We start from the raw sequence: 21,073 nt of genomic DNA on the forward strand, positions 1-21,073 counted from the left end.
AGGTAGCCAAGGGCAGCCTCAAATTCCCAACAATAAGAACCTATACCTGCATATTCCTCATATGAAATGTGTATCCTCACATGTGAGGCAGTCATATAAGCGGTGCAGCGTCAGTGACCACAAAAACGCATACTAATGCCATGCAGCGACCCCATTGATTCCATCGCATCACTTTCATGGTCGCCATGTGTGAGGTTTAGTCTTACAGGTAGTACTATCATATGTCATGGGTATGCATTGATTTGGTCGATTAGAAAAACATAAATGAAAATGTACCTAATAAAAAAAGGCCTAATACCAAAATATCGAATTTTAGGAAAATAGATATATGGGGTTGGGAATGGGAATAGTGGTTTTGGGGGTGGGGAAAAATTATAAAAAAGGGGGAGGGTCGGAGGGAGGAACCAAAATTCGATATTTTTGTATTAGATGTTTATTATTAGGTAAACATTGATTCGTTGTTTTGTAATTCGATTAAATCACATGTAACCATGTCACGTGCAGCACAAATGCTTGATAACTTTCATCATATGTCTAGTTAGTCACCATATGTAAGGTAGATCCTCAAATGTGCAGGTGCAGCCTGTCCCAACAATACCATTATATGCGTGGTAAGTGACCCAACCTGAAGGATGAGATGCAGGTATAGCAAGGTCAGCACTTCACTGAGCATGGCCCTGAGCATCATGAGCCTCCATTTGGTGGTGACACATTTTCCCATTTTTAATGAGACTCCGCTCCTGATTAAGCAGCTGACAGCACCGTGACAGAAACTGTGGCACTGATGGGTGTGTGTGTGTGTGTGTGTGTGTGTGTGTTTTTTTTTGACAAGACGGAAATGCTCAGGCAACCATTGTTTTGTGAGCACCTCAGGCCAGTGCAGCAGGAAGCGCTCACACCATGGATGGCACTCTAGTGAGTGGTGCAGCGCAACATGATACATACGTGCATAATGCTTTTCTGAGTGACAGTAGTTCATGCCACTCAGCTGCGTTGGACTTTCTGCTCTCACTAATGGAAGCAGAAGTGGTTGGGTGGTGGGGATTACCAAGCACGCTGTTCGGTAAAGGTGGCTCCTACTTGAGGCTCTCTCGGCTCACATGGAGCTCTCTACTGGGCTCCCTCTGCACTCTTGCCGACCGGCAGCTGGAAGCCGGGGAGGAGGTGGCACAGGCCAGGCCCGCACCGCTGCCCGATGACTTCTAGAATTAGCTCCATTTAATGAGCCCGCACTCCCCAGCACCGGGGCCTGCGCCTCTCATGCTTGGTGGTGACTCTGGCTGAACTTTAACCTGGAAGCATCCGGTGCACTGTCCTTGGAGTGTTACAGAAGCTTTGGGAGTGATGGAGAGGAGGTGTTTGAGGTGAGCAACCCCTTCAGAGACAGGACTGAGCCCAAGTGGATCCTGCAGGAGCGCATGAAAAGGAGAATGCCTCCCAATGGACGTGTTGCTTGAGTGGATGGAAATGTCAAGGAGATAAGCATGGCCGCGTACAGTCCGCGGATGAGTGGGAAGCCCAAGGCTACCGGCAGGCTGCGTCCTCCCACTCCTAGTTCCTCTCCCCTTTATCTGGAATTGAATGCATACATTGCCGCAGCAGGTGCCTGGAATGGGACAACTATGATCCAAAATAAAAGAAATGGAGGGGAAAAAGTAGCATTTGGAATGTGCAACACTACAGGAAGAAATGAGTGCGTTACAGTCTCTTTGCGATACATTTACTTGATTTGCAGTAGAACATGTTTTCTCTTCTGCCACACACTAGTAATCGACATGGAAATTAACTGCTGCAGAGGGAAATGCTGAATCCCAGGATTTCTGGGAAAGTAACAGAAGAATAAGTCATTTGTGCAAAGTCACACATGAGACAGCGCCACCCAGTAGCCATCACTGGAAGTTCGGCTCCAGTTCAGAGCCACATGAGCAAAGCCATACTGTGGGTATGCAAATGATCTCAAAGCAAGGCTTTTGTTTCAGAAAGGTTTCTTTGTCTAACAAGGCAGTGCTAGTTTATAAATAGCCCAAAGAACCCAAGACAGACAGTTCTCAAAGCTGCAACTGTCTACGTGGCTCCATGATCTGCAGGTTTGGGAACTAGCCAGTCAGAGAGCTCAGAACAGGGTAGCACATGTTTATTGGGATCTGTTTAACCTACTGGCCAAAGGTTTGAATCCTGTCAATGCTGTCTGTGCCCTTACTCCTGCCAAGGTCAACATATTAAATATGATCAAATTGGATAGTCATGATGTCTATTATTTTAACCAAGTGGGAAAGAACTGTGTTAGCCATTTTTATGGGTATGCATGGTTTGACCCGGTAAAGGTGTACCCTGGTATACCATTTAAGGGGAGCAGGTGTTGCGGGGGTGTCCCCCTCTTCCCTTAAATGGTATAATGGGTCTGCGGGTTCCAGGGGTGTCCCTCGCATCCTTTACATGGATTGCGGCGGCAAAACCACTGCCTTTTTGCTGCAATATTTTGCATCCATGGCCATTTTATCACATGGAACCGCTTTATGTAGGCAGGGTTATTATTATTGATAGAAGTTGTGATGTCAAAGGCAATTTAAAGCCACGTCCATAATACTCCCAATTTGCTGTCTGAAAGATTGACTGATATTATGAACTTGTCAGCCTGAAGCCACGTCTCATCACTGATATTGGCTATTTTTTTGTTTCTTGCAGTCGGAACTCATGAACACCGAGATCGGCACAGTGATTCTGTCCTGCTTTACGCAACGGCTATCAATACATTACTCAACATTTACTGCAGTGGAATGGAGATTCTGGTTCCATGACCACTTTACAAACATCCTGCAATATGTGAACGAGACCATCATCCTCCAGCTACCCAGCAACATAGACTGTGGTTCCCATCAGCAAATGTAAGTTGCCTCAGAGGCGTCGCCAGGACTGTGTAACAAGCGGGGCCTGGAGCTAAAGTAGTAGGCCCACCCGAAGGGGAGCCCGCAGTGGGAAGAGGGCTTGTTGTGCCCCTGGGTGAATGTGCAGGAGCAATCAAGCATAGCCAGGGAGAGCAAAGCAGTCAACGAAGGTTCGGGGTTTGCCCCAGAGAATTTCTTTTAATAATGGGTTAAAATGGTGCCTTTTACAGTACACTTTTTATGATGAAAATCCACACAGTTTGCATTCGGTTTTTTAGGGTAAGACATGAACAAAGCCCATTCAATGCCAAGTCACCAACAATGCACAGGAGTATTTTCCAGCACATTTTCATAATGCCTTTGCCCACTATATATATAGGCCAGTACTCTGCAAGTGCAAAAAACATTTTCATACTGATTGTGCCCAGACGTCCATTCTGATGCACCAATATATGCCAGTATCCCCACGTAAGAACATACCCCTGTTGGCTTTGCCTTAAGGACAGTAACTAAAAAGCCTTACCACAGTAAGAAAACATGTCCTTGCTGGCCACACAAATCCTCCCCTACATAGGAACCCTCATGTTGTATTTCCCCCCCTAACACCACTAAATGTCACACCAAAGTAAACATTGCCTTGCAGGCTGCACAAATGCCTCCCTCCGACCTCAATTTAAGAACACTTATGTTGCCTTTGACCTTCACAGCAATAACAACAAATTCCATGTCACAGCAAGGAAACATGCCTTCCACTCCCACATGTAGAAACACTCATTCTGTCGGCTTTGCCCTTAATGAGAGTAAGAAATTAAATGCCACAATAGCACCCAGCCAGCCCATTAGAGTAACCTCTCTGAGCGCAACCCCTCCTTCACATAACACTCAAGTTGTTTGTGCTTTGGCCAGAATCGGCAGTAAAGCATGCCATGCTCCTGGCAAAAAATGTTCATGCTCCAATGCTCCTCCCCGTGCCCCAGCCTCACATACACAGAAACAGACGGACACATGAAAACTGACAGACACATATACATGCACAGACACTCGCACACAGACATACACACACATACACAGACACTTAAACACACACTCACATGCAGAGACACACACGCACACACACAGACAAGCACACATACAGACATACTTAGACACACACACTCAAGATACACAGAGAATATACACACGCAGAGATACACACACACACACACACACACAAGATGCACACACACGGTTACATGCACACAGATACATAAACATGTACAGACACAGATATATGCACACACAGAGATATACCCACACAGAGTACACACACACACATATTCATACACATTCAACCACCAGTCATGCACCCATTCAGCTTCAATGTCATTCGCACTCACACCCAGAAACTTCATGATGCATTCACACTCACACCCATGTACATCATTCAAACTGCATTCATTCATTAGACACACCCTTGCATACATACATACATGCACGTACACACACCCTCTCATGCATACATACATACATACAATCTTCACACACACATGCATACACACAAACAAAACCGCTTTTTTTCCATTACCTGCTGTCTCGACATGACGCTGCCTCCTCAGCTGCTCTGTAGGCCTCTGGCTCCCGTGCATTTACAGACTTTGAGTGGGCCTTGCTTAGCCAGGCCCTACCCTGTCTACGCTCTGCTCTGCCCGCCAGGCTGCATGCACCTTCTTTTGCGAATCGCTTTTGGTACCTCAGAGGCACTGTGTCTCATGAAGTTGTTGGCAGCATGGTAGGAGGTCTTTGCTCCAGCTCCCGGAAGGATTATTTAAAGATGTTTTCGAAGCCTTTGGAAAACACACAAACTGTAACCAGACAACTGATTATCACGCAAAGACACAGAAACATGAACGTGTGTCTACTTGGACCAGGAGGATAGCTCAGGGGCAACGCATTTCTCTTGGAAGCAAGACAATGCAGAGCAACACCGGTTTGATTCCCGGTTCTGCGATTAGAGACTGGACCCCTGGATTAAGCACATTACAAAAGATTCATTCATGTATTACTTGGGGATCTACTTGACTTTTCATATTTTAGGGAATGGGACTTCTTTTGGCGACACACATGCACCTCATGTTTCCAAAAGCACCTCTTCTACTACCCCTGCGGCTGTTACATGGGAACTACACTGCAGAGTTGTTTGTTCAGTGGAAGGCACAGGCTCATACTCAACCACCATTTTATCTATATTTCACCTTGTGCTTATTAATGTATGTACCCTTCATTTATACATATTACAATTGTACGAAGCGCCTACGTTGGGCTACTTTGCAATACAATAACATAACTGCTACCTGCCATTTACATACAATAGTAGTTTTAATAAATGAGTCTTTCATTTTATTTTTCCTAAATACAAAAAAATGTGGGCAGAATTTGTAGATCAGTTCAAAGTTTACCCCATGTCCGCAAGGCTGTTTTGGGGATGGTTATTGTTACCAGTTGTTTTGAACTCTGGGGACCCCAGAAGGAAATGTGATTTGCTCCTAAAAGATGCTAATGCTTCAGAGATCGTTTGCGTGCCAATTTGCCACCATCACATACATTTCTATAACTGTTGTTTTATTTGTATTGCCCACGCTAGCCCACCTCCACACATGCATCCCGTCTAGATGTGTTCAGCCCTTTGTAGGCCAGAAGGCGAGAACCAAGTGAAAACCTGCACTGCCTCCCTGGCAACCCCGGCACCTGGGGATCGTTTTCAGGATCCCTTCAGTCCCCCCTACCAGCACTTATGTCTGCACTTACCTTGCACTTGCCATCATCTGGCTGTTTTATTGTCTTATTTACTCTACTATCCCTTGTACTGCACTTTCCCCTCTTGCTTCCCCCACACACTTTTCCCTTTCCCCCTTCCCATGCACTTGCGCAATCTGAATGACACCTGGCCTAGTAAGATCGTTGTCTGTCTTCCCGTTGTTCCCCCTCCCTCACCTCATCGCGCCTTGAAACACTTGTGTATAGGTGCGTTATAAATGCCATATCATATCATATCATAAAACAAAACTCTCAAAAAAATAAATACATATAAAGAGGCTTCCCTAGATATACCACCTTGTATGAGAGGCACAGGACTTAAAAAGCAGCTGGGCCCCCAGGGACATCCAATGCGGCTCAATAGAATGGGGGCACCATGGCCGCATCCCATTGCACCGGTCACCACGCCTGTATCAAGCCAGGCCCTCCTTAGTACAAGCAAATCAGGGTTTGATGGTCACACTTGCTAGCATTCAGTCATATTGAATTTGAACATGTCATGGAACCTAAACGTGTCACTTCATTCCTTAAAGGTACAAGACTGTTGAGAATCTTTGAAAGCTTTCATGATGAGTGACAGATGCCACATGACGCAAAACTCTCCATAATGCATATGCTCTTTCCAATATGGCTAACTTGCATCTGGATATCTAATTCTGCGGACCCGTGGAGAACTTGTACTCTGGTGGTAGCTGTGTCACTTGAAAGCGTCACCAGCCAACATCCTCTGAAAAGTGCCACTTAGATAAATCATGTGACCTACTTTGTGCATTACATCACTAGCACGTACATCAATGTGGATAAGCAAAGCGTAGTTGTGGATTGGATTTAGCATTTGCGAAATAGACGAGGACAGGTCACAAAAGTGGTGGGGGCTTGGGGGCATTACAGAGCCGAGCCAGGAGCAGGACCGGACTCCAACAACCGAAGTATGAGCCGAGTCATCGAAATTATTGTTACCTAAACCATGAGACATCATACTATGTAAATCACAGAAGTGGCATAATGCAAGATAGTGCAGTTTCTGTCTTTCTTTTAAGAGGGCAGTATGCGAAACGAGAAGCAACATGAAACGGATTGCAGAGGCTCTTTTAAGAAAAGTTGCTTACTTTGCCAACTTTCTGGGAAACCTTTTAGTGACCTCACAACACCACTATTTCTAATTAAAGAGTAGGGTCGTTTTCATATTTTGAACTTCCATGTTGTCAAAGCCCTCCTACACTAGATCCATCCACCAGATTACAAGCATTCTCCAGGCCAGATCAGTGCATGTATTCCTTTCATTTACTTAGGTTGCTAGGCACCATTGTGAATGTCCAGTATATAACCTCCCCACTGAAGTGACAATACATCACAGCAATCAGCCACCAATGGAATGGAAGCTGACTTACATTGCTTAGAAACTTTGAGAGGTGTCTATACCAAAACTGCACAGAGGGGACCGCTTCTGTTTGCACTTAAGTGCAAAAGGTCCCCTCTGTGCCATTGTTTTACTTTTCCACCACGTAGTGGAAAAGTGAAGAGTAAAATATAACGAACATCGAATTTACTCTCAACGTTTCCACTATGTTTGCAGAAAAGTGTAAATCCCTCCTGCGATTATCGATCCAGTGAGTGCTGAGCAATGGATTCCTATGGCATTCGTCTGCTTTTACTAGGTGTAAAAGTCAGGCGGATTCCATAAGAATCCGTTGATTCAATGTCAGTATGAAAATGAAGGCTGGTGTTAAACCAGGTGGTGTTGTTCAGAAGCAGGGCAGGGAAGCATGATGGATTAGACAAAAAGACAATCCCTTGATCAGAAAAAAGGTGCTAAGATAGATGATAATGTGTAACAACTCTCTTTACACCTCCCTTTTGATCCCGAAACATTGCAAATGCCACTACGTGACTTCACTCTGAACATTTGCTCTGTACTTGAGAAATAAAAGTTCCAGGTCAAACGGAAATGACATCTCAGAAGCGCACACCACTCGGGCTTTTCTAAGATTCCCGATCGCACAAGATGGGCAGGTAACCTAATTCTCAAAGGTGAGCTGCGCATTTACGGAAGGGTGGTAAATGCTGCGCAACATTCCCGCTTGGATACATTCGCTACAGGCCCCCTTGCCCATCTCTAATATATTTATTTGTTCCCAGCCTTCACGTGGGTGCTGAAAGGGCATTTTGGTATGACACACATGGTTCTGTGCAATGCTTTAAATGGGCAGGTACTTACCGGTCCTGAGTATCTGCACTTCTTTTATTTGTACGTCATAGTACCAGCACTTCTCATCAGGAAGCGACTACCCTTAATGGCGCAGTACCGACACTTCTCAACAGTAAGCAGGTACTCTGGGATAGTGAGTACCTGCACTACTCAGTTTCTATTTAAAGCACTAGTTCTGTGTCTTAACTTCAGATGCATTTAGTGCTTGTGTCAAAGCTCCTTCTCTCGCTGCCCGGTCCCAACCTGCCTCTTCGAAGAGGGGTTCCCCCATCAACCCAAACCCCTTGCCTCTAGCACCACGAAGAGGTGCGATCCCCTGCACCCCTCCCCCAACCATCACACCCACTTACCTGTGGGGGATTCATTTCCTCCACCTCTGCTCCTGAACAACGGTCTCATCGCCTGACCTCAAGATGGCTTCCTGCCCGCCCAAACCCCACCCCCATCCAATAAAAATAGCGACACCGCTCCCCGCGGTGTGGTTCTTTGCCATGCTACATGTGCAGCACGGTACAGCCCTGCGTTGTACTTGCAGCGCGGCAAAAACAGGACACCACAGCTACTAAAAGACTTGTGTTGCAGGAAAATACATCTGTATCCCTTTACAAGGGGATAGAAATGTATGTTGAACATCAGTGGCATGAGGCGCAGACAGTGCACAGAATGGACAGAATTTCCCCTTCTGTGCTTGTCACATTTTCCTGTGCGTTTTTTAAAATTATTATTATAATTAAAAAACGTATATACGGTGCAAAGGCGTCTAGGTTCTGCTGTTTGGCGGTACAGAGAAAACACATCAGTAGGAAGTGCACGCTACTGTATAAAAACAAGAAGGACTTAAGTGCACTTTGGAGAGAAGGTGCTCCTCTGTCACTCTGAGCGCTGGAAGAAGACAATTCCACAGTGTAGGGGCATGACAGAGAAAGAGCAGCTGCCAAACTGCGCCTGCTGAAACCTAGGCACTTTAAGAAGTGCCTGAGTGGAGGAGCGCAGCTGCCTAGTTGGGTAATAGCGCTCTATCTTGTCTTTCAAATACTCTGGCCCTACGTTGTACAGAGCACGGCGATTGACACAAAGTATCTTGAACTGTATCTACTCTGCCACTGGGAGCCAATGGGGGCACCGCAGGAGGCCAACAGACGGAGTGAAACGGGGGCATTAAGTGCCAAACTGGCTGCAGCATTCTGGAGTACCTGCATTCGTTGTAGCTGAAACCTGGGTTGCCCCAGGTAAATCCCATTGCAATAGTCCAGTGACCCCATTATCGTTGAAGTAACCAACATAGCACTGCTATTGGAGGGCAGAAGAGGCAGTATCTTCCTTAGGATTTCAAGTTTCCCAAACCCAGCATTACACACTCTCGCGATCCACTGGGGAGAAGTCTCATTCTAGGCTCTTTACTGATGCGCACACCATTGGACAAGGGGCACGCAATTCAGGCCAGAATTGAGAATTCCACAGACTACCGGCTGACTGGGGACCAAACACCAGTGCCTCTGTTTTATTCCATTCAGCTTAATCCAGTTGGCCGACATCCATTTGCCTATTCCATCCAAGCAGTCCCAGAGGTTGGGAGCAGGTTCTGATTGAGGGGAGTCAAGCCGAAACACTAACTGCGTGTCGTCGTCATAGGTGTAGAAAAGGACTCCAGACTGCGCAATCAAATAAGCCAGCAAATGCACATAAAGATTAAAAAGAAGAGGGGAAAGGGCAGATCCTTGGGGCACCCCACATGTCACACTGTAGGTTGTGGAATGGCAAGCTTGAAAGGAGACAATCTGAGTCAGTTCCTCAAGGAAAGACTCAAACCATGTCAGCAAGGACCCTGGAACACCCGGCTGCTCAAGGTACACGGGTAACGCAGACCATGTCACTTCACTTTGTGGCATCCTCCACATTGTTCTCAATTATGTGAATCCGCCACGTAAGTGCACTTGTAATAAATGGGCAATGCAAAAACTCTGCTGCACGCCATATTATTCTGAAAGTGTTTACATGGTGAAAAATTGTTTAAAACGATAAATCACACTTTGAAATTCAATGAGCAATGTCACTCAACAAAACTAAATTAAAGGGCAGCAGAGAATGATGGCGTTTCAGCCAGCATCTGGTTCTACTTTGCAGGTTATGAAACCTGCCATATAAGGTATCGTGGGAGCAATGTACTGCATGCATCAGTCCTACGTTGTAATGAAGGGCATAATCAGGTATCTAGGATGCGAGATAACTCAGCGCTCATGGGGGCCTTTTTATCAATATCGGGAAATGCATTGGAAGGGGCTTTGCGCGTTTGCACGGAAGCACAAAAGGCCTCCTCTATGCAAGCTTCAGCATTTTCATTGGCAATCGCTGATGAAAAGTGTACAAAGAGGCGAAATTGCCTCTACACCTTTCATTTACACTTTTGGATACAAATGAGTGTAAATGCCTGCAGTAATTAAGGCTTGTGTAAGGGATTCACAATGGATTCTAATAGAATCCTCCTGCCATTGACAGGCAGAAAGCAATAGGTGGATTCCATGGGCCTGATTCACAAAAGCGTTTTATAATGGCGCAATCCCATTGGAAAACAGTCTGTGAATCAGGTCCTATGTGTATACTTACCTCCAGCATAAAAATCTCCAGCTTATTGTAAACCTGAAGGCTGGAGTGGGAAAATGGCCGGACGTTTAAAATCTGCCCGGCTGCCCAACTCTGCCTGGCAAATCATGTACAATCTTACACATCAGTACAAGTGGCCACTTGTACCACCTCTTAATACCAGGGATTTTGAAAATGACCTCCATGTTTGTTATTTCATTGCAATCCACCATATTTTCACACCCCGGAGACAGAGAACAGTATGTCAGGGGCACAAATGTTCTTTTCCATACTCCAGAAAAGGATTAGATGTGTGCATGTGGTTCTTCTTTGCAGCCTTGCAAACCTCCTAGAACGATTTTTGTGAGAGCTGTGTAAGTGGATATGTCATATTGTTACGAATGTCGCATTTTGTGGTGTGGCCAACCATTATGTTGCCTGTGCTTGCTTATCTCACACTATTGTGCACGCTCCCTATTGTTCACGCCTGATGTTCCCTGTACCTCTAACCCCTACAGAGTGCAAGGGTTCAACAATGTCTTTGCTTTGCTGACTCCTGAAACACAGCAGATGGTTTACAACTTCATCTACCGCTTTTTCTCATCCAAGAGCAGCACTTCAGGTAGGTGACTCTGCTTCGCTTTGGGCTTGAAGCTTTGTGCTACGGAACTCATGTCTGTGCTCCACTGTGGGGGAGAGGGTGACGGGGGCCAGTCAGCAGCTTCCTCACTCTTTTAGAACCACTGCTGACCTCTGTTAGGTTATGTTATTTTGTTTGTTTCCCGGGAGGATAGCTCAGTGGCAATGTGCTCGCCTTGGAAGCAAGACGACACGAAGCAACACAGGTTCGATCCTAGGGTCCGCGCTTAGAAACCTCTGGGTATTAAACGCGTTAAAAATAACCTATCATATCATTTATACTGTGCACTGCTACCACCCAAGGGCGGTCACCAGGCGCTCCGGTGACTGATGTTGTGTTTCTTTAGAACTACCCTGAAAATGAACATGCCCAGATAATTTAACTTAAACTCACAAGTATTTACTGAGCAGTGCAAGCGGGGGAGTTTCAAAGCAGGGCCATATTACTAAAACTTTGCATCGGTGCAAGTACAGTTAGCACTACGTATTCTTTCAGTGCCTTTATTGCTATGCCTAGGACAAACATATTGTTTGCATTAGGGCAATTTTTGCCCTAGAACTAACTGCACGTGCTCCGGTGCAAAGCTGCTTTAACACTGCACCAGACCTTTCACCACACCTTTCAGATTCAAGTATTCAATCAGTACTCTTCTCTCTTTCTTCCTTACCCAGCTTCTGCTTTTCAGCCCTGCCGTAAACCTCTGCAACCTTGGTTTTGCTCTCATCTTCGCGCCATGCGTCGTGCTCTCCGTCTCCTTGAGCAGCGCTGGCTCGAGTCTTAGACTGAGGAGAATTATATGTCTTACTCCTCCTATCATGCTCTTTATGATGATTGCCTCTTCATGCTAAACGCGCCAACTTTTCTGATCTTCTGCATATTCAATCAATGCATCCTAGGCTTCTTTTCCAAACTCTCTCTTGCCTTCCCAGTCCCCCTACCCCTGATCACTCTATCAATTCTACGCTGTAAGCTACTGATTTTGCACTATTCTTGTCTTCAAAGGTGACCTCTCTCCGCTCAGGCATTGAGTCCTCTGCTCCCCAGCCACTTTCGAGGTGCCCTACCTCAGTGCCTAAAGAAACTATTTCCTGTTTCACTCCGCACCAACAAGGAGACCTCGCTTTTGTTGGCCAGAGCCCATCCTACGTCTTCCCTTTCTGATCCCATACCCTCAGCACTTATTCCTAACATCCATCCCTCTCTTGTCTCTTATCTTACTTTTTTCTTTAATATCTGTCTTCGATCTTCTACCTTGCCGTGCTCATTTAAGCATGGCTCAGTCATTCCTATCTTGAAGAAACCTTCTTCTGACCCTTCTTTGACCTCTAATTTTCACCGTATTTCTTTGTTACCTTATCTTTCTATAATACTTGAGCGTATTGTTATTCTCAAGTTTCCACGTTTGTTTCTGATAACGCTATCCTTCGTGCTTTCAGTCTGGATTATTCCCGCTCTACTGAAACTGCCCTTTTTTCTGTTCTAGATTCTCTTTTATCTGCTCCTTTTTCTAAATGCTCATCTTTTCTTATTCTTCTCGATGTATCCGCTTCTTTCGACACTGTTGATCACTCTCTTCTGCTGTGTTCCCTTTCTTCCTTTGGTTTCACTGGATCGGTTCTTTCTTGGTTTAATTCATACCTGTCCCAAAGGGCATTCTCAGTTTCTTGGTCAGGTGTCTCCTCTGATACACTCAGACTCATTCATGGTGGCACTCAAGGCTCAGTCCTTGGCCCCTTCAATTTTTCTCCTTCAATTTTTCTCCTTCAATTTTTCTCTGTATACTGAAGTTATTTCATCTTCTGGTCTCTCCCACCACATTTACGCTGATGACACCCAGATCTTTCTTTCTATTTCATCATTCTCTACTGATATTCACACTAAACTTTCCACGGGTCTCCTGGCCATCCAATCTTGGATGTCGGCTCATTTTCTGGCTCTTGATGGTGTAAACCGAAGTACCTTTCCTCCCAGATAACACTATTCCGTCTCCTCTGTCTCCTTCCTTTGTTTCATTTCTTCCTTCCCAATTAACTATTTCTGTTACAGCTCGTAACCTATACTAGGACTTTAGGACTAGGACTTTATTTCGATTCTGAACTGTCCTTTAAGCATCACACTTCGTTATCTGCTTGTGCTTGGTATTTTCATTTATATAACATCCGGAAAGCCTGTCTATTCCTAACCTTCGATACCACCAAGCTCTTGATATCTTCTTTAATCTTCTCTCGCCTTTTTTACTGTTCTGCCCTTTTTGCCCTCCCTCTTAATCGTCTTGCACCTCTTAAATCTATTTTCAATGCCTCTATGCTTACTTTTTCTTTTAGCCCCTTGTGACTCTATTTCTCCTTCTCTTTTACTCTTAGCTGGTTTTCTTTCCAGTCCCATCTTTTTTTGTTTTTGGTTTATAGGGAAACCTTTACAAAAAAATGTTTTTATCAGAAAACAGTACATTACGATAAAAATTCCTAATTGCAATCCAAAGTCAGGGTGCAAAAAAATAAAAAATAACGAAAAATAAAAGTAATTCCAGTCCCATCTCAAATGTAACTTCTTATGTCTAGTCCTTAAATCTCTCTGTGGTCTCGTGCCAGATTATCTCTCTTCTCTGGTTTCATTCTATACCCCACTCACACACTTCATTCTTGTACTCAATTTCACCTTGTCAGCCTCCTTCCCCCTGCAAACAGTCACATTTCCGTTCTTTTTTTTTGTTGGACCACCTGCTTTGCTCTTCCTCTTTCCCTTCGCTCTATCACAGTACTTTCTTTGTTCCGTGACTCTCTCAAGTCCTACTTACTTCCCTCTGGTGATATGGCAGTTTATTGTTATTTCTCATTTTTTATACCACTTGATTCTATGGACAGCGCTTTGATGTAAAGCGGTTTATGAAACTCATATAAAATACCCAAAATTAAAGGGGGAAGCATTCACAGAATCCCACAACTCTGGTTACTGCTCAACCACAGTTGTAAAAACCGCTGCAGTGTCACACACAATGATACCCACAGCGATTAAGAGAGCTTCACTGTTCACGTTATAGGCCGTGAAGCATTTGACTCGCTACAGTAGCATGGAGCAGCCTTTGCATATCGGAATTTCCATGATCGGCGACGAGATCATCTCAAAGGCACAGGCCAGTCATCGGAGTGCTGTTGCTGACTTCCCCAGTCGGCCGTACGTTCCTAGCTATTGCTGAACTGCTGTCATACTGTTTAAGCCCAAGCCAAGCGCTTAAGAGGATGAGCTGTGGTACTTTGCATTGGAAACCCTAGGCTGGACCTTAACAACGTCAGACAAGAGCTTAACCCCAGAGCTGCTATTAGATGGATCCATAAGTCCTAAATTGGTGGATGGCAGGTTGGTGGGAGATCTAGGGTGAGGTTGTCTGCAAGTCTCTTGCCAGTATTAATACAACCACATATAGCAGCAGGAATTTATCTTCCGATTGCCAATTCATGTAACCAGTTCTAGGGGAACGGAATTCAAATTGTTTGTGTAGCATTTAAGGGAAAAGGCAGTCATTACTGGGCAGCGTAGGTCGTGGGGTTCAGCGCCCACCCCTCACATCAGTGTTCTTCATCCTTCTGATGGCTATAAGCTGAGTACTGTTACATTGGATAATGCTAACAGGTGTCACCACAGGGCTTAGGAGCTGGGGAATCTGGCATATAGGGCAACATCAAAATATTGTATTACCATCTATAGTTCTTTATGAAGGAAATTATAGATTTCAATCATGTTGAGTTACTTCCCCGTCCCTATTATTTTGCAGCCCCATTGAATATTGGCGTTTTGAAACAGAAAGCCCCCATGAAAGCTTCATGTGCTTCCCACTATTCGCCATATTTCTATGCCATATACCTTGTTGATGTTTGGCACTGAAAAGAAAAAACCAATGTGGATGAAATTATTCTGAAAAAATAGGAGGATGGGGATTGATGCTCCGTCACTCTGCACCTAAATCTAACACGATTTGAATCACAATGAACTGGTGATTGTGTTTTACTGTTCCCAATGCTGCTGGTATGCTTGAAGACATACCTGTAAAAAAGTGATAAAGAATTTGAATGCACACCATTGTGCTTCGAAAATAACCCACTGGGACATTTTCACATTACATAGTATTTGGACCCCAGGTCCTAGTATTGGGGGTTATCCCTCTAGTTAAACATATGTGTGTACCGAGGCATGCCGCTGTTAGAAAATGCAGTGGTTTCTTTCATTAGATTAGTGACGTGGGTTGGGTTCCCTGAACGCCTTTTGGATCTGTTATCTATTACTGTTGAATGTCTTTCTTTACCAAAGGCATATTGATTGAGCCACATGAGTATTGCCGCGGCAGAGGGATCGACAGACAACTCACAGCCAGATGTCAGTACACTTTTGGTTTTCATTTTCAGGGTTGTATGTGCTTTTAACAAGGTCACTTTCCCCATTTGCACATTACTCATGCATTTTTTCCCTGTGGTCGTTTTCGTTGAGTTTATTTTGTTTAAGTTGCGGCTCCCAACCCCCATCTAACCCACCCCCCACCACCTCACCCTGCCACCAACCAAAACGGCCACAGAGAAAAATTCACAAGTAATGTGCAAATGAGGAAAGTGACCTCATTAAAAAGGCAGAATACGATATTCAGTATCAGCAAAGCAACAGGAATTAGGGATTGACAGATTCTCTCTCACATCATGGGTGTTAGGTTCTCACAACTCAGGTAGTCTTTCTTTTAGGTCCATGGAGCACAGTCTTCCCCCGCTCCCTTAGGTCACCTCCCCCTTATTTTGGGGAAACAGTCGCTCACAGTCTTTGGGATATAACGTGGCCCACATTTCTCACTTGGCTCTTGCGGAGAATGTCTTAATCCTGCATCTGTCAAATTGGACTGACCTATCATATGCCTCCACTTGGTGCCCTTAGGCTTTCTCATGCAGGTCAAGTGTCACACAATGGAAGATCCCAGGGGTTTCAGATGTTTCCTCTGGGTGGACATAAACAACTTGACCATTGGTCCTTGAAGGTTTGCCGTAATACCTCAGGCCTCTCCACCACTGCGCAAACGTCTTAAAGATTGCCTTCCTAGGGATTACCTCTTGTTCCTGTCCCTTTCTTTCTTTCTTTCACCTCTCGTGTACTCCTCTCTGCCCACTCCCCACGCTGCCATGTTCTCCAGCATCACGTCCCCTTTTGCCTTCTCTCCTTTCCACTGCCTTCATCCCGCTCTTATTCTTCTGCACTACTTTTTTCTCTATTCTCCTACTTGATGTCTCATGTTCTCTAGGCTACATCCACTCCCTCTCTGATCCCTTTCATCTCCTCTACCTCCACTAGACATCATTTCTGCTCTCCTTTCTGCTCCTCCTTTCTGCTCCTCCTCTGCCTATCTCCTCTTCTCCTCCACCTCCTCTCTGGTCTTTTTTTCTCTTCCACTACTGTTCCCCCCTCTCTCTTTCTCTCTCTCTAATTTTCCACCATCTCCTCCATTCTTTCTCTTCCCTCCCCCACCTTATCTCTCTACTCTCACCCACCTCCTCTTTGCTTTCTCTTCTCCTTCACCTCCCAGTCGCACCACCATGCCCTTCTCTAATCTGCTCCTGCACAGCACTCTGACTGCCCTCTCCCATGTTTCCCCCTTGCACTGATTCCTTCTTAAACATGATCTGGTTTAGGCCCAGGTTGCGAAATTGCTTGAGTGTAAGCATGCTCTGTGATGGGCACAGATTCTCCAGCTGACAGCTGTTGGCTAGCAGACCATGCCAAGAATATGCTAGCCAATGTTGAAAAGCATGTATGCACAACCGTGAAATCATTTTGCAAGCAATCTAAGCCCCAGGATACCCTCTGCCGAGACTGCGGTCGCTTTTGCCCTGTATCACTACAGGGTAACCCCTTCATTCTCATTCTCTCTTTCACAGGAACACGCTAACACATTGGACACCACAAACCTTTTTGCAAGCTGTGCTTGTGAACCTCTGCTTACCTGCTGACCAGGTTCCTTCCTCTGTCCTCTATTGCTCGCAGACGCCTGGGAGCAGCTTATTTTTCATTTCGCCTCACAGAAAAGTCGCCATATATCTTAAGGTTCTCTTGCAGCCATAGGGGTTCTACATGCATGACTGTTCCGGCACACAAGTCTATAGATGGGTAGGGGAGTCTGGGCACCTGGGGAAGGGTGCTCAGCCAATCAGGTGGCTGGAAAAGTAGGTGAGAATACAATGTGCACCTCACACATTTTCCAGCCACTTGAGGTCCTTCCCGGGGTGACGCCATCTCGATTATGTGGAGGCAACAGGGAGCGTCTCCCTGTTGCCTCCCCACATCCCCATTCTCACCCCACCCTCACAGACATCCCACACCCTTTCTCCACTTACTTGCTGGACTTGAGCTTTGGGCTCCGGGGCTGGCGCTCCTCCCACCCATGGCCACCATGGAAATAGAAAAGGGACCAACTCCCTTTTCCAATGGTGGTGGCCATCTTGTTGTTGGTTTTTGTTGGAGATTGGGCTCACGCAATACACATCTCCTGTAAAAAGAAAAAAATTTAAAACAATTTGCACCTCCTGGTGAACCCCAGGGTGCAGATAGCTATCACCGCTGCATCAGGGGGCACGCATGCCCAGTAATGGCCCACAGCCCTAGCGGAGGCCTTCGCTTCGCTCGGGCCTGCCTATGCTCAGGGTGGCCGGCTGTTACTGGCCATATACGCTTTCCCGCGGCGTGGGGATGGTTGCTACATTAACTTTCTCCCTGATCCACATCATGGTAGCTGGTGGGGATTCCCAGCCCCCAAGGACAGCCCAGTCTCATAGGTTTGTCTCCAGTATGTGACTTCAACACGCACTCCATCGGACTGTTTAACAAAGGTTCAGGGACATTTGAGTAATGTGTTCTTCTGTTTCCTTTTGTGATGGGATCACTGTACGTTTGTGTACTTTATCCATCTAAAGTGGACTCCAGTGATTTCTGATACAATCTTCCCTTTGTGTCAGTGAATGGAGTTGATCTAATATAATAGTCCTGGAGCTCACAGCCCACATGAACCTTAATGGCTCAAGGGAGTTTCTCACAGGAAGCAGTCCTACATGTGCCTGTTTACATATAGATTTCCGCTCTGCTGCCTGCCTTCTGGTGGCCAGCAGAAAGCCTGCACCTAAAAGAGAAGTGCTCCAATTACAGGTGATTGATCCTTCAAGAGATGTTTGAATGACTTGTAGATGTTGCTTATTGCACTTTCCTTCGCTTCTTTCCATCTAATTTCCTACACGCTTTTAACACAATGGGTCCCATTACAATGTTGGTGGTACGGTGTGAGACCTGGCAGGCTGTCAGGCACCCGCAAGCAGAACTCATAATCCGGCGGCACGGTATGAATGGTGCCAGTGCATCCATGCTCCCCACCCCCATTCTGCCCTATAGGGCAGAATGGGGATGGGGAGCCCGGCAATACCGCCACCCGCGAATCGGCAATTACTGGCCCATTCAACTTGTAATGGGCCGGTACGGTAATTGCTCATTCGCGGGTGGCGGTGCCGGTAGCGATTTTGGCAGTAGCCGTGCCTGTAAAGCTCGTAATGAAGCCCAATATGCATATGCTAACCCTTGTGTTTCTTTGTTTTCAGGTTATATTTGTGGCAACATGTCTCAGTCGACTGAAGAGTGGCTGTCTCTTTACTTCGGGCACTATTCTGCCTATGCAACGTTAAGTGACCTTTTGCTTTGGAAAAAAAACTTCATGGCGGTAGGTTTCAATAGCATTGTTTCTAAAAAATGGTGGGGGCAAATGACTTCTTTGACACTTTCCTCCCCACCCATCCTTGACACCTGCTCTTTCCTTCTTGAACTTATTGGGTAAAGGAATTGATACAGTGAGATCACACAAAAACTTAAACAAAGAAATCTGATTCAGCACCAGGTGTTCATGTTCCTAACATGCCTGTCCGATAGCACAGCGAGTAGAGCGCTCGCTTTGACATCTGTGCGGAGCTTTGAATCTCGGCGGGGCCAAACTCAGTCTTTCATCCTTCCGAGGTGGATAAATGAGCACCACACACCGTGAGTAATAATAAGCAGAGCTCAGATGCCTGAGGGTTCGTAGCGCTATATAAATGCTAAATTATTATTATTTTAGCGACTGGAAGGAGGTGACGAAATTAAAAGGATCTACTTTCCTGGGGAGGGAACCAGAGCTTTTAAAGACACTCTCTTATTGGGGATCTTCAATCCTTCTGCAGCATGTCATCACTAGGAATGAAGAATATTAAATTCCACCCTGCAATGATGAATCAGAGGACAATGTTCCCCTTCTTGTCATTGAGGGGGGTTTCGTTCTGACATACAATTTGGACACTGGTTGGTGTTTTTCGGCGACAGTGGGGCATTTAGTGTGTATTTTTAATCCATTGTTCCATTTGGGAACCAGACCGAGAACCAATAAGAAAACATTTTGATTTTGCGTCCACGTATAGTGAATAAAGGTTTGAAAGCACAAACGGTGCAGAAGTGAATAAAGAATGGGGAATTAATCCCAATATCTAGTGAAAATACTTCCTATTCGCTCAGTAGCTCTGGTTGCACTAAAAACCTGCTGATTTGCAATCCGGTGAATACAGTTCGTCCAGGCCTGGCTATAACTTTAAGGTATTGCCATTGCAGCACTTGTAGACCCCCAATCATTAACAAAAGCAGCAGGAGACCTAACTGTTTGAAGAGTCATAGACTACTTTTGATCGTTAACTTTATACATCCTTGCAAATTGCTCTTTGTGTCGGACTTCTTTTCTAAGCTTCATTAACATATGTGCCTTAACTGCCCCTCCTGGGACGGTTCCATGTGATAATGGCCCCGCAAAAGGGAGATATGGCAAAAAAGTTGCTGCAAACAGGCTATGGTGTGCGGCGACATTATCACTGTGAACCTGCGGGCTACACCCCAGCAACCCTGGTTTTAAAATCCTTTTGCTTTTCACCCAAGGCGAGCCGGGGACATCCCCGCTCCTCCACGCAAATGTTCACCATACATAATGTCGCCACAGCCTTTTCCCGGCGGCTATATGTATAGCGACAATTTGTGTGGGGGGTAATATTAGCGGATAGCCCTGGGACATAGCCGAGGGCTGAACTTCATCAGACATTACCACATTTGGCCCTTGCGAGGCACTTTCTGGCAGCCCTAGCTTTTTAGTCAACAGCAAATTGTCTTATTTGACTTGCAGTTTTCCTTTCCCATAATGATTATTGGGCCAGTATTAGGAGGACTCTCCCATCCCTGGGTTCAGGGTACAGGATTTACTGCTTCCCCATACCTAAAGAAACAGGAAACCCTTGGCTCACCTAGTGGTAGCTGTGGCCGAGTATTTAAGGCCAATTCATGGGAGGAGCGTAGACAGAAATACAGGGTAACAAAGAATAGCTTTCAATACAGGAATACCCACACGGAGGTGTTATGAGTATATGCATCGGTCTCATAAAAGGTAAGTGAAGATGTTGGTTACAGGTTGGCAGGTTTAGGTTCACAGAGTCTATACAAGAGTTGCCGTACATGTTCACATTCATGTCTTTGAGCCTGTGAGCATCTGCTCCGTCGGCGTCAGGACTTCCCGCATCTGAGGTGGTAACAGCGTCCCAGGTGAAGCTCTGTCAGTGCTATTGTGTGCTGCGGTCTTTTCTGGCTAAGCAGAGCCGTGGCTCGTGTGTTTATTACAGTTCATGCTGTACCAGGGGGCACCATGCTGCAGGCTTCAGATGTTACCCATCTTATGCGTTGCAGGGGAGATCAAGGTACCAAACCTGGTGCCCTCAGTGGCTCTGCCCTGAGCCAGGTTTTGAAATGAAAAGGCCCAGTCTCTTTCAGTTACAGCATCTCTCCTGGTGCGCATCACATTCCTCTTTGACGTTGGAGTCAGCAAGGTGGCCAGATCAAGCACAGCTTCTTTTCGGAGAAGACGTGGTTGGAGGTTTGTGGCTTGGCTTTCTC

At 45.7% G+C, this 21,073-nt stretch overlaps 1 protein-coding gene across 2 annotated transcripts in view; it reads left to right on the forward strand.

The window, feature by feature from the left end:
- LOC138569361 (uncharacterized) overlaps nucleotides 1–21,073 on the forward strand; it is a 309,424-nt gene that overhangs the window by 193,416 nt on the left and 94,935 nt on the right. For both annotated transcript variants that reach the window (XM_069647278.1, XM_069647279.1), the window contains exons 35-37: nucleotides 2,686–2,885; nucleotides 10,986–11,089; nucleotides 18,721–18,839. In XM_069647278.1, the coding sequence (XP_069503379.1) occupies nucleotides 2,686–2,885; nucleotides 10,986–11,089; nucleotides 18,721–18,839 (423 nt within the window). The remainder of the gene's footprint in view (nucleotides 1–2,685; nucleotides 2,886–10,985; nucleotides 11,090–18,720; nucleotides 18,840–21,073) is intronic.

This window comes from Ambystoma mexicanum, chromosome 2q (assembly GCF_040938575.1).
Source record: "Ambystoma mexicanum isolate Mex_15411 chromosome 2q, UKY_AmexF1_1, whole genome shotgun sequence".
In the NCBI taxonomy this organism is placed as follows: Eukaryota; Metazoa; Chordata; class Amphibia; order Caudata; family Ambystomatidae; genus Ambystoma; species Ambystoma mexicanum.